The sequence below is a fragment of the Mytilus galloprovincialis genome, chromosome 5 (assembly GCF_965363235.1).
Source record: "Mytilus galloprovincialis chromosome 5, xbMytGall1.hap1.1, whole genome shotgun sequence".
In the NCBI taxonomy this organism is placed as follows: Eukaryota; Metazoa; Mollusca; class Bivalvia; order Mytilida; family Mytilidae; genus Mytilus; species Mytilus galloprovincialis.
In genome coordinates, this window is record NC_134842.1 from 99,700,885 (window position 1) to 99,718,420 (window position 17,536).

A 17,536-nucleotide genomic window follows, 5' to 3' on the forward strand; every position below is an offset into this window, starting at 1 on the left:
TGGGGACGATGAAATGTATTTACTTGTTATATTAAATTTAAATCGAGAAATGAGCTGAGGTTTTTTAGCAAGCGAAGCAAGCTTCCGGCATTGAAAACTTGTACAACTGGATATCAATAATCGTTTTATCGGAGATGCAATAGTTTCAGATTAGAATAGATTCTGTTTTTAACTTGACGGTCAAATGCTTTGTTTTTAAATAATAAGTATTATTTGAAAATGGCGAAACCACAGATAGTCAACAAAAGCTGTTTGCAAAATATTCGTTTTATTGATATCGTTAAAATAGAATATGAAGTACATATGTACTTCAATGTATATTTCTGATACATGCATGTTATACATGGATGATTTTTTATCTTTAATACGACCCGTCTATTTCTCCTGTAAACTGTATGTGTCAATAGTCGGTGTCGAGAGTTGTTGAAAAGGTTTACTATATTGTAAACAAAGACACTAGATTTTCACCATGGTTCAGCTCATTGAAATTTAGATATTAATATGTCATTAAGTTATTGTGTAGATATTTTTCAGTGCTATATCATATGTAATTGAGAGCCATCAATCAGTGAACGTGTCAAATATTTTGATTAGGACTCAAAACTATAGCTGGTGGATTTCGAAGCCTTTCATCAGATATTGTCTATAATATGAAATACCTTGCGACAAGGCCGTTGATCCGGAACTACTTATTAGGGAGGGGAAGAGAAACATATAAAAGAAACTGTAATCGAGGATGTACGGTGAGTAAACGAATTAAACTCGAATTTCCATTCAACATAATCAAATTACTAGTCTTGGAAAGTTTAAAAACCATTTTTGACTGAGAAGGATTACTTTTTTTTTAATTGTGACTAAGCGTCACATGACACCCACATGGTGACAAAAGTGCCGTTTGATAATATATCAATTAAAATCACATTCTGACTTTGAAAAAAGTAAAATCACAAAAATACTTAGTTATTATTGATGATTTTTATTCGGTTGTTGCAGTTTTATCAATTTGTAATGGTCAGATAAGACTTCAATAAAAAAAACCTACAAAACGATATAAAAAAGAAGATGTGATATGATTGCCAATGAGACAACAAAACAGAAATTAACAACTATAGGTCACTGTTCGGCCTTTAATAATGAGCAAATCCCATACTGCATAGTCAGCTATAAAAGGCCCCGAAATGACAACGTCTAACAATTGAAACGAGAAAACTGACAGCCTTATTTATGTACAAAAAATGAACGAAAAACAAATGTGCAACACACAAACAAACGACAACCACTGAATTACAGGCTTTGTTTAACATAATGGAGAACAATGGACAAACCAAACACATACATACATGTAATAAGGAATAGGGAATCATTGGCAGCCTATTTAAAAGAATAAATAGGTAAGAAAAAACAACCATATGGTATACAGAAGTCACCTAAATGAGAGGAATTGATATAAACGAAGACGCATACCTTGCATGGTTCTTTCATTAATATTTGAATGCTAGCTTTAAAAATATATAGTACACCCGTTAACTGAAATGTTGCCTTGTATATTTTCAGGATATTAGCTCAGGATCTAGTTATTGCAAGACGCCAGATATGAATGGTCAAGCAGCGATCGTTGCATTACACTGTTTCTTAAACAATGCAATCTGTAAAAGGAGAAACCGTCAATGTCAGTGGTACAATGCAGACAGTTGTTAAATTAGTGTCCAAGCAGTTCCTTAAACAATTAAAAATAATGTACGATATTTGTTGATTGAATTTAAAAAGTTAAGCAAACAATCAAGTTGAATTTCTTGTTGTAAACAGAAGCATCATAAATATTTATAAACACATAATGATTTCACCTCACTCCAAGTTACACATTCTGCCTAATATACAAATCATAAAGAAAAACTTATATGCCACGGTGTATGATGAGTAAACGTTTTGTAATTGATTTTTCTGCACCAGATGCAAATGATGCACATTTCAGCAAATAATGTCTCTTCAGTGATGTTCGAAGTCAAACATTTTTGAAAATAAAAAGCTTATACAAAAATACGAAGAACTATACACCAAAAAGGACAACAAAGTATAGCCAAAGACATGTTAGGAATCAGAGCATGAGACAGATAACAGAGAACAGATAGGATATTTGTTTAATCATTTTATTGATATGGAAGAATATAAATACACAGAATTTCTACAACCGCCCAATGGCAGAATCAAAACTGATTGTATGTGTAATCATATTCTTCAACATCATAAAAATGGCAAATAAATAAATAGAACTTTTATGATTCATAGAAAATAGAGGCAACAGTAGTATACCGCTGTTCGAATATTCTAAATCGATTAAGAGAAAACGAATCTGGGTAACAAACTAAAACTAAGGGGAACACATCAATTGCAAGAGAACTACGACACAACAGGAACACAGCACTCAAATGTAACACAAAAAAAAACGAACTGTCATATAACAATGGGCATTTTCCTGAATTTGTAACGGAAATGTTCAGAAACAAAATGGTGGGTTTATCCTGGTTGTGTGGCTATCCAAACCTCGCACTTTGATGGCAATGTTAAATATTACTATAAAATGAACCATAACATACAGTACAATATATGTATTAACAATAAAATAGAGAATACTCAAAACAATTGCTGGAATGTGTTTGGATACTATTGATCTTGAGTCGTCAGCTGTTACCCACAAACAATAGGTAAAATTGATTTAACACTATGTTGAATAAAGAATATGATTTCTTTATTTATTTTAATTCTAAATAATCATTATACATCATAAGCAACACGACGGGTGCCACATGTGGAGCAGAATCTGCTTACCCTTCCGGAGCACCTGAGATCACCCCTAGTTTTTGGAGGGGTTCATGTTGTTTATTTTTTAGTTTTCTATGTTGTGTCATACAATGTCATATGTACTATTGTTTTTCTGTTTATCTTTTTTTCATTTTTTAGTCATGGCGTTGTCAGTTTGTTTTAGATTTATGAGTTTGACTGTCCCTTTGGTATCTTTCGTCCCTCTTTTATAGCCTGAGATATTCATGATATAAAAAACACGAAAATCCCTTGAAGGTTATGATAGTTATCATTATAAATATAAAGATGTGTAATCTTAAGAGTGCGAGGAAAGTCGTTCACGCATTGTCAAAAAGGCAATTTTACGTATACAGTGTTTTGTTAAAATTATCAATGAACAGATATTTAAACAGAAAGACATTTTAACCAAATTTTCGTAAAACGTAAAATTTCAAAATAACCAAAAAATCTAAGAAACATTCTAAACGAAAAGTCCCTATGCAAAGTGGAAAATTAAAAGCTCAATGGATTACAAATGTACTGGTCCTGATTTGTCCAAACAGACATGCTGTGTGTATATACGTTTGGTATCAACATTTGCTCTAGTTACTAAATACTAATAAAACAAATTGCAAATGTAGGTTATTTAGTCAAGAATGTTCAATCCCAAAATCGAATCGCAGTCCACTCATATATTTCTTGAAGGTCAAAGTTAGTCATACAACATATCAGTAAAATACATAAACTGATGTAAAACAAAATATGCTCAACATAGAATGACCTTCAAACAGGAACAACCTTGGGTAATGTAATACAAATCATCACCAATACCGAAATTTAATATTTGATAACTATTTACACCACTCGGTCGATTCCACTGCTGGTGGACGTTTTGTCCCCGAGGGTTTCACCAGCCCAGTAGTCAACACTTCGGTGTTGACATGAATATCAATAATGTGGTCATTTTAATAAATTTCCTGTTTACAAAACTTTGAATTTTTGGAAAAACTAAGGATTTTCTTATCCCCGGCATAGATTACCTTAGCATTATTTGGCACAACTTTTTGGAATTTTGGATCCCAATGCTCTTCAACTTTTTACTTGTTTGGCTTTATAAATGTTTTGATATGAGCGTCACTGATGAGTCTTATGTAGACGAAACGTGCGTCTGGCGTACTAAATTAGAATCCTGGTACCTTTGATAACTAATACACATTTCGATCCTGACTAAATGATAATAGAATAAAATCTACATTGATCTATGTCCAGTCAAATATATCAATGATATATGTCTTTATTGTTATTACCATTCCATGTCCTATAACTTAATGTGTTAGCCACTAACTGAAGGGTAATCAAGCTGACCATACTGATCTATCATAAAGCACAGTGCTAGTACAGAAGGAGTAAACACGTTTAGTTCTTCTGATTGTATATACAATACAAATACAAAGTTTATTATTGTCAATTATGACGCCCGATAAGTTTAGCAGTACAATTAAGTTCAATGTCATACAAGTAATTACATATTGATTACATTGATTATTTAACAATTAAACAAGGTCAAGTCTTTGTCAACCAAAATTTTCTGCAGAAATAATGTACATAGTTTTACAATATAATATAGATGGACAAACTACCGGTGGCTTAACAGTATCTAGAATTGATTTTCTCTATTTGAATAAAGTACACAATAATAAACTTACTTTCTTAATTATAACATTACCTCAGATGACATTAACCATATTAATTTTGATTTATTTTGGAGGTTTTTAACAGGACACTGAAGAAGAAAATGAATTTCATTTTCTATCTTCCTCTCGAAGCCCCACATATCTGCCTTTTTCAATTTCTAATTTATGTGCACTGACTCGGAACTTAGTGAGCAGTCGCCTTTCATCCTCATCCTCATTTAAAATTAATAAGTATTTTTCCATATACATATTTTTTTTAAATAATCTGTAAGTTCTTAGTTTATTATTACCATGCTGTTTATTTTGTTTATCATTGTAAAGTTCAGATTTCCAAATACAAGAATATATCTGTTTTAATTTCCGGTAAATTAGTGATTTTAAATCCATATATGATATCTGTTAAAACATGCAGTTTAGTAAATGTCGATTTTTTTTGGTGTCCAACTTTGAACACACAATCATGTAAATATAATTCATTTATTAGCAATATACAAGTTTTTTAATATCTGTTTTCTTATTTTTTTAACCTCTGCAATCATTTTCACCGCAATAATGGTATTTCTATTTCAACTGCATCTGTATTTGTTATTGTATTTTCCATATACCAAAAACACTTTTTTCATTTATCTTGTGATTTGGTTTGTCTATATATCTACATGTAAAACATTTGACTATTATGAATGTAAAGCAACAGTTTTATGTGGTTAAATCTATTTCAACATTAATTGTGCAATATCTGATCATGTGATGTTGTATTGACATTATAAATGTTATTACAGGTTTAATGACACGAAGCTCCTGTCTTTATTAGTGATGTGGTTTATGTCACCCATTATCTGTACATGCACAACATCATCTAGATCCTGCTTGGTAACTTTCGTACATACTTCTAGTAGGTACATGTTTATACGAATTTTTGTTAAATCGTTCAATGTAGTTGTTTGTGGTTTTGTTTAGGTTTTGACATATTTTGTGATTTCTAAACGTATCTAGCTACCCTAATTATATTATATAGATATAGGATGATGTGGTATAGATACCAATAAGACAACTCTCCATTCAAGTAATAATTTATCAAAGTAAACCATTGTAGGTCAAGGTACAAGATGGAGCCTTGGCTCACACCGAACCACAAGCTATATGTTTATTTATTGTATTCAATTGCTTCAACACTGATTATTATTCCATCCACAGTAATAACTTTCAGAATGTTGTACTTATAGTTTTTGTCAAGTTTGCTGTTGATAGTTTTATTGCATGTGTTGACTAGTGTGTTTCGTTGCTCACCGTCTTTAGGGCATCCTCAAAGGGCATATTGTAACAGGTATTTTGGTAAGATTACTATAATATGTATGTGTGTTATTTAGTTATTATTCAGCATACGGTGAAAATACTCTTCAGTTATTATCAAGAGTTAGAAAAATCTGTTGTCGTATTTACTCTATTTGTCAAGTGGTTGTCCAATTTTCATTTCGTGTATCAAATAGTGTGTCTGATTACTCACTGTCTTCAGAGCATCCTCAAAGGAAATGTTGTTGCAGTTATATTGATAAATTCTTACTAAAGTAAACATATGAAAGAAACAATATCACGTGCACCACTATAATTGTTCACACAAAGAGCAAGAGGACTTATACTTTATTTATCTGACAATGTGATTTTATCAATACAGGTCGCGAAAAAACGTATACTGTATAGTTAGCGTATATAGGCCCCGATATGAAAAATGTGAAACAATTCAAGAGATTAAGATAACGACCTAATATATATCAAAACAATTTCCATATATGACAGACATGAACCAATGGTAACCACTAAAACTACAGTTTTACTTGGCACTGACACGAACATAATGTGGAACATGATTATGAATATGTATTTTGACTAAATTGGCAATCAATGTTTCTTGAGCTACATTTGGTCAAAATCAACACAATTTGGTTATCTTTTACCGAACTATGTATTGGGTTTGCTTAGTTTACTAGTGATTATCAACGATTTATAAGAAAAGATGGATACATTTATTTTTTTTTTTGCAGATTTTCGTTATTTTTGTTTTATCTGGAATCAAAGAACTCAACGGGGGAAAAGGGGGAAAAAACGACACTTTTTTTCGTAAAAATGTCTGAATTCATTCACATATTGTTTAAATTCTGAAAAATCCAGTCTTCACATTTTGAGTAGACACTTGCCTACTGTTTAAGAAATAATTCATGGGGGCTTGAATATATCGTGATTTTACCACGGGTTGGCCCTTTATGACAAATATTTTACCCCTGAGCGATAGCGAGGGGTAAAATATCGGCATAAAGGGACAACCCGTGGTAAAATCTAGATATATTCAAGCCCCCATGAATTATTTCGATTCTGATAGGACACATACGGCAATTCTTTTGGATCGAAGCGCTCTAGGTGTAGGCAAATATTTGCCGTTCCCATAAATAAACGCACTAATAAACTAGCGTAAAAGAACGGAGCAAACTGCATTAGTGACATGCTTAAACTATTTAAAATAATGTATTTAGACAGTTTTGGATGAATTTGAATGATAATTTATTTATATGTCTTATATGATGTACAATAAAGGGCTTTCGCCACATTTTAGCATCATTTGTGTATGTTTCCTTGTGATGATTTTCGGATTCACAAGCGTGTATTTTCCCGTAAAATGCTTACATTCTAACGTCATTGTTCTATGACGTCGGGTATCTCATTCATAAAAAAGCATATGACGTGGGAGTACAATCGGAACAGCACTGGCAATATATTCATATTTTACCACGGGTGTGTACTCAAAGCGTTTGAAGGACGTCATGTTAGAATGAAGAATAAACCACGCCATTTATATATATTTTGATAACGGTCTCACTCTTCTGTGTTTTGTATCACGGTTATACATGACAGCATAAGTAATGATCATTTTTTTCATTATTGCACCGTTTATGCAATTTTTTTACTAGTTGTTGATATCAAAAGCCCTGGTGTAACAATTTAAAAAAAAATAAAAAATACGTTGTTAAATATACGAGCAAATTGAAAAAAATAATGACCAAACTGGCAGCCACACGTTAATTATTATTCCAAAATTTTACTTTCATAAATGATTTTTATATTTCACAGTGACTAGCTTTTTGATAACAGCGGGAATATACTTTTGTACAAGAACAATATAAAAACAGCCATTGTTGCAAATACCTGTTAGCCAATTTCAAACGTCTGCCTCCATTAAATGTGAACCAGGAAATATAAATATCCGTCGAAAAGGGTTCGTGACATGAATCCGAATGCCTGTTGTGGTAGCAAAGTATTTTTTTTTTCTTGTTTTCTATGAAAAAAAGAGATGAGTTATTATTGCCAATGAGACGTTTTTTCCAAGTACAGTTGATGTATTCGTTTATAGTCAACCGTTTGGCCTTCAACAATGAGAACTATCCATACGGTATAGTCGGTTATAACAGGCCCTGACACAAACATTTTGAAACAATATTCGTTTTTAACAGTGTTGATGAACTTGTCAGTCAAAATTCTACAATGGAAAAAAAATATATAAATAGATAAATAAATGAATAAATAAGTAGAAATAGGACGAAGAAAAACTCGTCCCGATTCCAAATCATCCCAGACCAAATCTTCCTACAATAATCTGCTCACCATCAATTGTTTACAAAATGATTCCACTATAATGACTACTGACATGATATAAAAGGAGTTTATTTCTACCCTCTACCCTTAGACATACAAACTCACCAACTAAGGAAAAGAATTCAAGTATTCGTTAAAATGCACGTGCATGTAAATAGTAACAATGTAAGATAATGTTTATTAGGATGTTGTTACATCATTTAATGAAGTCCTTGTTCTGATTTTAGTCCAATATTCACTGTTGTTTATTGTATTTTAGTCCAATATTCACTGTTGTTTATTGTATTTTAGTCCAATATTCACTGTTGTTTATTGTATTTTAGTCCAATAATCACTGTTGTTTATTGTATTTTAGTCCAATATTTACTGTTGTTTATTGTGTCTGAACAAATTTATTTACACTACATAAAATTGATAAATATATAGGGTTTTCGATTATTTCATCTTATTTAAATACGTCGTCTACATTAAACATACACTGTATTGATTCAGGGGAAGGAAGCATTTTGTCAGTGAATACATTTCCATAATCGTTTTCGTTTGATTTACAAATATATTCATCCAATATTTATTCATTAATGAAACAATGTAAATGAGCGTTCGTGTCTCTGTAAAGATAAATAACTTATCTGTTTGACCATATGGTACATTCAAACACGTTTAATGACAATATGCATCAACAATTATCCGGACTATTTTTTCCATTTATATTTTATCTTATTTTTTTTATTACTGCTATCTTTAAGTGACAGCTGATGTCCACATTACGTTACACGCGGGGGTTTTATTGTTTTGTCGTTATTTATTGTATTCATTCATATAATAGAGTCAACATAGGTCAATATACAGCATTTAACATCTACAGTTAGAAAATTTAGCATGTTGTTTGTACTGTATTTTTCAAGTTGGCTCCTTTTTTCATTTCATATGTTGAATAGTGTTTTGGGGTGCTCACCGTCTTTCGAACATCCTCAAAGAATATTTTGTCGAAGTTCATTTGGTAAGTATACATATATAAGAAACACATTTAGTTGATAAGAGTTATTAAATAAATAAGCCGTACTAACACACTGTCATTAATTTGTACTTGTAGCTGGTAAAATGTTTGTGATGACGTATATATACAAAAATAAAAATTCAAATACTTTTTGCAAAGATCAGCCTGAACATAAACTCTCCTTTTTAAAGTTTGTTTGTAACATGCATATAACAAACGTAAGATTAAAAATAAAAACGATGACACAATTGAATAAATAATGCACCTTTTGTTGGTTTCAAATAATAAATAACTTAAAGTCTGAAATATATCTCCAATTTGCATCTATATCTGTTAACCGATAAGAATTTTAAGGAAAATTCATTTTTCAATTGTCCCAATAAACCAATATCTGACCAAGAAGCATTGATATACAAGATGAGTACCAGGTGAGAAATGCACATAGTGTTTCAAGGTGTTTGTCATTTTTCTTTTCATATGAATAATAATCAGTTGAGCCTACACATGTGTTTAAGCTAGTAAATCTGTATGAATGATCACCTTCAATTATATAATTAAAAAAAGATTACTCTTACAAAACTTGATTTTTTCGAAAAACTAAGGATTTTCTTATCCCAGGAATAAATAACCTTAGCCGTATTTGGCACAACGATTTGTAACTTTTGATCCTCAATGCTCTTCAACTTTGTACATGTTTGGCTTTATAAATATTTTGAAATGAGCGTCACTGATCAGTCTTAAGACGACAAAACGCGCGTTTGGCATACTAAATTATAATCCTGGTAAATTTGTGTACCTTTGATAACTATTTACTTATATAAGTACAATACAAAATAGTAATGTGTTAAACATTACTTGTTTTTGCTATTTTGAAAGCTACTTGTTTAAGTAAACCCCCTGACTCATTTCTATGATTATTATTATTATCATAAAAAGCATTAACACATTTCCATTTGATAGAATGTTGCTACAAAATATTGAATATTTACATTTTGGACACTAGAATATTTTTTTTCAATGTATATGATGTAAATATTGAATTCTTTTGTTTCAGTAATAAGGGGGACGGTGAAAAGTGTCGTTAAAATAGATGGACCACCTGAAGATGCAGGGGCAGATAATCTGGCTGTGTATAAATATCGAATACTTAGTAATAGGAAATTGAAGGTAAAGTAAACATTTCAAGGTATGGTATGATTGTCAAAGAGCCAACTCTCCAACAGATGTAACTCAACAAATGTTGGCATAATTTGTCGTTTTAGAATAGTAAATGAAATACGCATTATTTCACTGTTCTTATTACAAACATAAAAAAGTGAACTCATTGATAGAAATGATAGATTTAACCGATCAAAAAGTTTTAGTGTTCCTTTTTAGAAATATAACCCTGAAAGCAAGAAGTGTTGTAATATTGAAAATGCATGTGTCGATCTGTTTTGGTAAATTTCTGAAGAATAAATAAAAATATTCAAGAATAATTGTGTCATAGTTTGGCTTTTGATTTATATTCAATAAAATCTTTCTTGCCCAATTGAAATTTTACAAAAAATCAACAAAATTAAACAATTCAATTTTGTATCTTTCTCCGATTTTAATTTCACGCTATGCAAGTGTATCTATACTGGTAACATTTCCAAGTTATGTCAATTAGACGGAAATAAAAACAGAAATATCATATCTTGAAACCAGTACGTAAATAAAACAAATAATCTATGAAAATGATATATTTCCCCAAAGGAGGCGTGGTGTTTGAAACCTACATAGACGCCAATACTGTTTTGCAGTTAATTAAAACATTAAAAAAGGCCAACTTTCATTATTTTTAATTGAAAGTACATAACGTTTAGTAATAGAAAATGTGTTTGTGTTAAGGTACAATTACTTTTGCACGTTAGATTGGAAACAAAGCTCAAACTCGTCTATAAAAGATCTTTTAACTTTATGTTTGTTATGAAAAAATAACAGAGAAAAAAATCCAGCCTATTTGTCTTTTATATTTAGCCTATCGAAACCTGCGCTTTAAGTTTCCATGGCCTCTATTTGTTGAAATCTCTTGATCTTCATTTTATCCTAGTTAGCGTGTGAGTGAAAAGGCTTTATCATAAGAAAGAGAAACGAGCACAAACATATTTTCTCTTTATTGTATGTTGTTTTTAATAACCATTATTAACCTGACACATTTTTATCTTGAAACAATAAATATTATTCGGGTCAAGCCTTGACATTTTCTGAATTAACTGCTATAAAATGTGTGCGATTTATTCAAATCAAATGCTACATATACTTTTAAGGTAATATCACTCGTGAGTATTACATTTTACAGGGCCCTGCACAGATGAAGACAGGCAACGAGGTTATAGTTGAGACATCGGGGAATGGCGCACTCTGTTCACTTAGACTGACTGTTGGAGAGGAATATGTCTTATCAGGTATTTGTAGATTGCTACACTTAACTTGTGAAATAGAAGTTCGAGTTCTAAACATGCTAGATGGACTACATTTTGAATCTCTCTCATTTACGGGTGCGACATGTAGAGCAGGCTCTGCTCACCCTTCTGGATCACCTAAGATCCCCCCATGTTTTATGGGACACATTAAAAAAAAAGAAAATAAAAAATTTCATATCAAACATCTTATCTCAATGTTTATATCAATGACGCTTTGTGATTCATTGAATTTGAAAAGATATTTTTCAAGAACAATCGATATCAAATTCATTTTTGTTGGTGACAATATTTAGTTTTTATCAAATCAGCTTATTTGCTTTACTTAATGTTTAAGTTTGATATCAAGACAATTAACGAATGAAAAACAGCGACATGTATGTACTATGAGCATGATGAGTCTGAGACAAGTCTGGCAATGTCTAGCAATTCATTCAACCTTCAAATAACTGTTCATTGTTCATTTGTTCTATATGTAAGACGATCCTCATTGAAATAACTAAAGTTGGCGTAATTACATATATACAAACACGTATTTTTATAGAAAACACTAGGAACTAATATAAAAAAGAAGATGTGGTATGATTGCTAATGAGACAACTATCCACAAAAGACCAAAATAACACAAACATTAACAACTATATGTCACCGTACGGCCTTCAACAATGAGCAAAGCTCATACCGCATAGTCAGCTATAAAAGGCCCCGATAAGACAATGTAAAACAATTCAAACAAGAAAACAAACGACCTTATTTATGTAAAAAATGAACGAAAAACAAACATGTAAAATGGGGCTTTTAATGAGTGGTTTTAGATAAAACCACTCAATCATAGCCCCATACGAATACATAATATAAAAAAAACCAATAAGAACTAACTCAATAACGGCTCGAAAAGTATGGAACTCCCTTTTAATTAGAATAGGTCTCTTTATTTATTATTAACAAATTGTAATTAAGAGACTTTACATCATTCATTATAAGTGGTTTGTCGAGTAGAAATCAGTCAATACATTTTTCAATTATTTTAATTAGGCGTTAAAACTGCAGCAGGAGAGTATCGAAGCCTTTCCTCAGATATTGTATATAAGATCAAAGACCTTGAGAATCTCCCATTGGTTCGGGATTATTTGTTAGGAACTGATAGAAATACGTATAAAAGAAACTGTAACCGTGGGTGCACAGTAAGTATACTACTCTGGTGGATTCATTTTTTTTGGGTACCTATTTTCGTTAATTAAGGAAAACTTACATATTCGTGGATATTTCATTTCGTGGTTTTGCATAAGTCTTCATACAAGGCTTTAGCAAATTTGTCATTGTATATATGAACATTTAATTTCGACCTACGAAATCCACGAAAACTGGTTTCCAACGAAAATTAAGGAATCAACAGTACTTGAAAGTAGTTTGCCGATTCAACGTGGTTCGTTAACTCATGGCTCGATTTTTATCTAATGAGGGGGTTAGTTTTAAAAAAAACACCCATTAATAGCCCCATTGCTTTCTATGTTAAATTCTGTAATTTCAAGCATAAATGGCTATTTGTCTTAAGTACAATTGCAGTGGCAGTTATTTCATATTAAAATTGTACCTAGTCCTGACTTGTCCTGAAAAAAATCGACATATCTCTAATTGCATATTAGAAGATACTGGTTCCTGAAAACTTGATAGAACAAAAAAACCCAGGATATTCTGATCTGAACAACAGGCCAAATAAGCCCTCTTGTTAAAATTTATATACTTCTTTTTTATTCAAACAAAATTATCAACAAGGGTTCTACAAGGTTCTAAAGTCCCCAAGCTTTCATATAAGGCTATCATTAAATATTTTATAGTGGTGTGTGTGTGTGTTTCTTAGAAGTTAGGTTTAAGTGCGGTGTTTTTAAAACGCTATACGTTTTGTGTCATTGACTAAGGTTTTAGCTGTATGTTTTCGACGTATGAGATTGAATCTCCATTGGTGTGTTCTATCTTGTGTTTGCATTTTTATTTGTTGGTATTGGTGTTTTTTAACTTTCTAAATATACGCGTATTGATTTAGAAAAGACAGAGCAATACCTCAGAAAACTTGAATGCACCTCTCACTTATAACAAATAGTTTGAGAGAGATATGGGAGATAAATTTAAAGTAGATATAAGAAAGTTACTGGCATCTAAAGTACGAAGAATATGTTACAATTTGCAAATGTATTGATATATATTGACGAACAAATTAAAGATTAAATGAATTCCGTGGTACCTTTATAACATAATTGATTAACTAATTTCAATGAATGGAAGAACACCTTTTAATTGAACTAAACTTGTTATTTTTGGTATTTTTCAGGATATCAGCACACAATCAAGCTACTGTAAGACGCCAAATATTGCTGATCTATTCACTTTCTTTGTTATAAAATGTTACTCGGACCACGCAATCTGTAAAAAGAGAAACAGAAAATGCAGTTGGTTCAACGATAACAGTTGTAAACTAAGTGTCATGCCAATTCCGTAAACACATGAACAATACTTGAATAAATGTTATCAAACTAACATTATCTGAATTTTTCATTAAAAAGGTATCAGGCTTATCAGCTGCATCTAGTTTTAAACAACTTATCTATGTTGTGTCATGTGTAATATTGTTTGTCTTTTTGTCTTTTTCATTTTTAGCCATGGTGTTGTCAGTTGTTTTAGATTTATGAGTTTGACTGTCCCTTTGGTATCTTTCGTCCCATTTTTATCAGTATATGTAATCCCAGTTGAATTTGTCTTTCTGTAGTGTTTTAAAAAAAAGTACAGGAAAATGATTGCTTGAATAAAGAATTCGATGATACGTTTAGTGTCTGAAGATGGGTTTTCATACGCTGTTTCCAAAACAGTTTAGTTATTCAGTTGTGTTATACCTATCGTTTATAGTTTAAGAACAAATGCACTTAGCATCTTAAGATCAAAATATAAAAGACAGTCTCGACCTTTGACCTTGACCTTAATTTTTTGGTAATTACCGAAAATGTTGAGAATAATGTTAATGTCGAGATAGTTTTTAGGTACGGACGGAAGAAACCAAGTATAATAGTGCTAGGGAATACGACTTTCACTTCTTCGTTTTGAGGTACACCTAGAGCTCTTCGATCCAAAAGAAATACCTAATTGTCCTCTTAGAATCGAAATAATTCATTGGGGCATGAATATATCGTAATTTTACAACGTGTTGTCCTTTTATGCCGATATTTTACCACTAGCTATCGCTCAGGGAAAAATATTGGTCATAAATTGCAAACCCGTGATAAAATCATGATATATTAAAACCCCCATGAACATGATGAATTATTTTTTAATTGTTCATTTAAAAAAAATGGTATTCGAACAATAAGGAATATCACTTTCATTTAAGGAAACAAAAAGTAAAAACACAAAATACTGAAATCCGAGGAAAATTCAAAATGGAAATTCAAAATCAAAAGACAAAATCAAAAGTCCAAACACATGAAACGAATGCATAACAACTGTCGTATTCCTGACTTGGTACAGGCATTTTCTAATGTAGAAAATGGTGGATTGAACCTGGTTTTATAGCTTGCTAAACCTCTCACTTATATGACAGTCGCATTTAATTCCATTACATTGTCAAAGTTGCGTGAACAAAACAAACATAATCAAAGAGTAAAATTGTCGAAAATAAGGGTACAGCAGTCAATATTGTGTTATCATCCCAACATGCTTAATCACTTTAAAAACAACAAATATAACGAAGCACAAAAAGGCATACATCAAATTTAACAACATCATTTTGCTTATCTTATACGATTTCAATTATCTATGTAAAGTCTACCCGTAAAGCATGGAAGGTTTTCACTACTTGTATAAATTTGCGCGTTTGAAATTCGCAAAGGTAGACATCAAATAATTTTGTCGTTCAAAGTATGACGGCATACATAAATGCAGAGTCTCGTAAAGTAGATATAACAATAAACGGACTTAACAGTAAAAGTAATAATCATATATAAAATAATTGTGTGGTTTAAAGTATGACGGGATACATAAGTACAGACTCAAGTCAAATGTATATCATAAAAATCAGACTTAACAGAAAAAGTAGTATTAATGAATACAATAGTTTTGTCATTCAAAGTATGAAAAGATCCATATGTAAAAGTAATATTAATAATTCAAATGCAACAACGTTTGAAACGTTCATTTTGATTAGATAACGTCACTTATTTACATGGCATCAATTGAGAATTGATGATATGGGACTTACGCGCAAGCTCAGACGGAATATAACAGATTTTAAATACATGTTTTAACGTTGTTTTCTGACAGTTTCATTAGAAGGGAGATAACAATATTGTATTTTAAGCTCCGACGGCATCAATAAACGCGTCGCCAGTAAACTTAATTTGCGACCATCAAATCCCCAATTGATGCCGTCGGAGCTTAAAATACAATACAGTTATCTGCTAAATGAAATAATTTTGTCGTTCAAAGTATGATGTTTTACATAAGCACAGAGTCACGTCACAATAAAAGTAAAATTAATTAAGACACATAAAAGAATGCTATAACACGTTATTAAGATGATAACCAACATGACCAACGTCAGTACGCACAATCTATACTTCAAGACTATCTTGTATTATTTGTGAAGTTGATACGGAATGTTTATCAGCAAGTTCTTGGTACCTTCCGATGAACTTTTTTAAACAAAGGACGACACGTTCTTTGGCATACCCCTGGTTTATCAACTTTCTGCTCAGACACTGGTGACGTTTTACAAAGTCTGAATAGGAGCTGCAAGCTCTTGAATACCGAATAAGTTAGGAAATGTATATTCCATATGCAAGTGAAGTTGGCATATTACTACTAAGGTGGGCGAAATTGATGATTTCAAAATTAAAATCGTCTCGTTTGTCATTGATTCTGGTACTGAGATGACTGTGTATGTCAAATTCGAGGTATAAGTATACAAATGAGGCGGAGGAAGCCGTGCCTGTTGCCTCTTTACTTTCTAGTTATGGTGGGTATATTAATGGAACCCAATCAGAAAAATACGAATTGTTAATGGAAAGAACATCATCAATATATCTGAAAGTGAAATGATATATAGTTATAAATAATCTTTACATAAAAAATGACTCAGCAACCATCAATAGATTGTTAACAGTCCGAATAAGGCAACATGTTGCACTGGTTCATTTAAATCTATTAAAACAAGATTAGGAGGGGATGACCAAAAAGACAAAATAAAGAAAATGATATTTGACAATTCAAGATCATGTATACCTTTTGTACTTTCAATGTGTGTGGTAAATATATTGTATCATTTATTTCGAAAACAAAAGATAAAATAACGATCATATGATGTATTCGCTTCTCTTCGTTTAAAAGGAACCAGCATTTTTGTCTTGAATATAACGAGTGTTTAAAATAAATAAAATACGATTTCGTCTCCGTTACAAGATTTAATGCATCAACAAGAAAAAACAGTGTTTGGTAAATTACTCCTTCATATTAAAACATGTTAAAAATGATCGTTTATACAGGATGAATTTCAGAAGTGAACAGATTAGTGTTTTTGGCTAATTTCTAACATCGGACTAGGACTTTTTCAATTTAAGTTTGCATGTGCATATTGATATGTGTTTCTTTATTCTGCATTGGCTAGAGGGAAAGGTGAAGGGTTAATATCTCACAAAACATGTTAACTTCACAGCCTTTTTTCTCATGTCCGAAGTCAGGGGCATCTGGCTTTTGTTAGTATTGTAATTCTGTTTTTAATTTTAATTCATTTATATGTTTTTTAGTTTAATTTAAATTACATTAAGTGATTTTAACCCTGCGTTGAAAACCAACTGGTGGGATTCGGCGTTTACCTGCTATATGGTCAGGTTGTTTTCTCTTTAAAATATTCCCCATTTTTATTCTCAAATTATATCCTCTGCGTTTATGCATATATCTGGCGACAATTTCCCAAG

The 17,536-nt window shown here is 31.4% G+C and overlaps 1 protein-coding gene across 1 annotated transcript; it reads left to right on the plus strand.

Moving 5' to 3' along the window:
* Positions 1–9,003: 9,003 nt before the first annotated feature.
* On the plus strand, positions 9,004–14,099 carry LOC143074893 (metalloproteinase inhibitor 4-like). The gene is made up of 5 exons (XM_076250110.1): positions 9,004–9,135; positions 10,187–10,299; positions 11,456–11,561; positions 12,612–12,760; positions 13,906–14,099. The coding sequence occupies exons 1-5, from the start codon at positions 9,015–9,017 to the stop codon at positions 14,071–14,073; spliced, it is 657 nt and encodes a 218-aa protein (XP_076106225.1). The 5' UTR covers positions 9,004–9,014; the 3' UTR covers positions 14,074–14,099.
* The last annotated feature ends 3,437 nt before the right edge of the window (positions 14,100–17,536 follow it).

What these genes read in the sequence shown, in the direction of transcription:
- LOC143074893 (XM_076250110.1), top strand. Translation starts at nt 9,015, where the DNA reads ATGTTGTTTGTACTGTATTTTTCAAGTTGGCTCCTTTTTTCATTTCAT. An exon ending in TTAGTAATAGGAAATTGAAG is followed by an intron (nt 10,300 to 11,455) that starts GTAAAGTAAACA and finishes TACATTTTACAG; the next exon opens with GGCCCTGCACAGATGAAGAC. An exon ending in ACTGTAACCGTGGGTGCACA is followed by an intron (nt 12,761 to 13,905) that starts GTAAGTATACTA and finishes GGTATTTTTCAG; the next exon opens with GATATCAGCACACAATCAAG.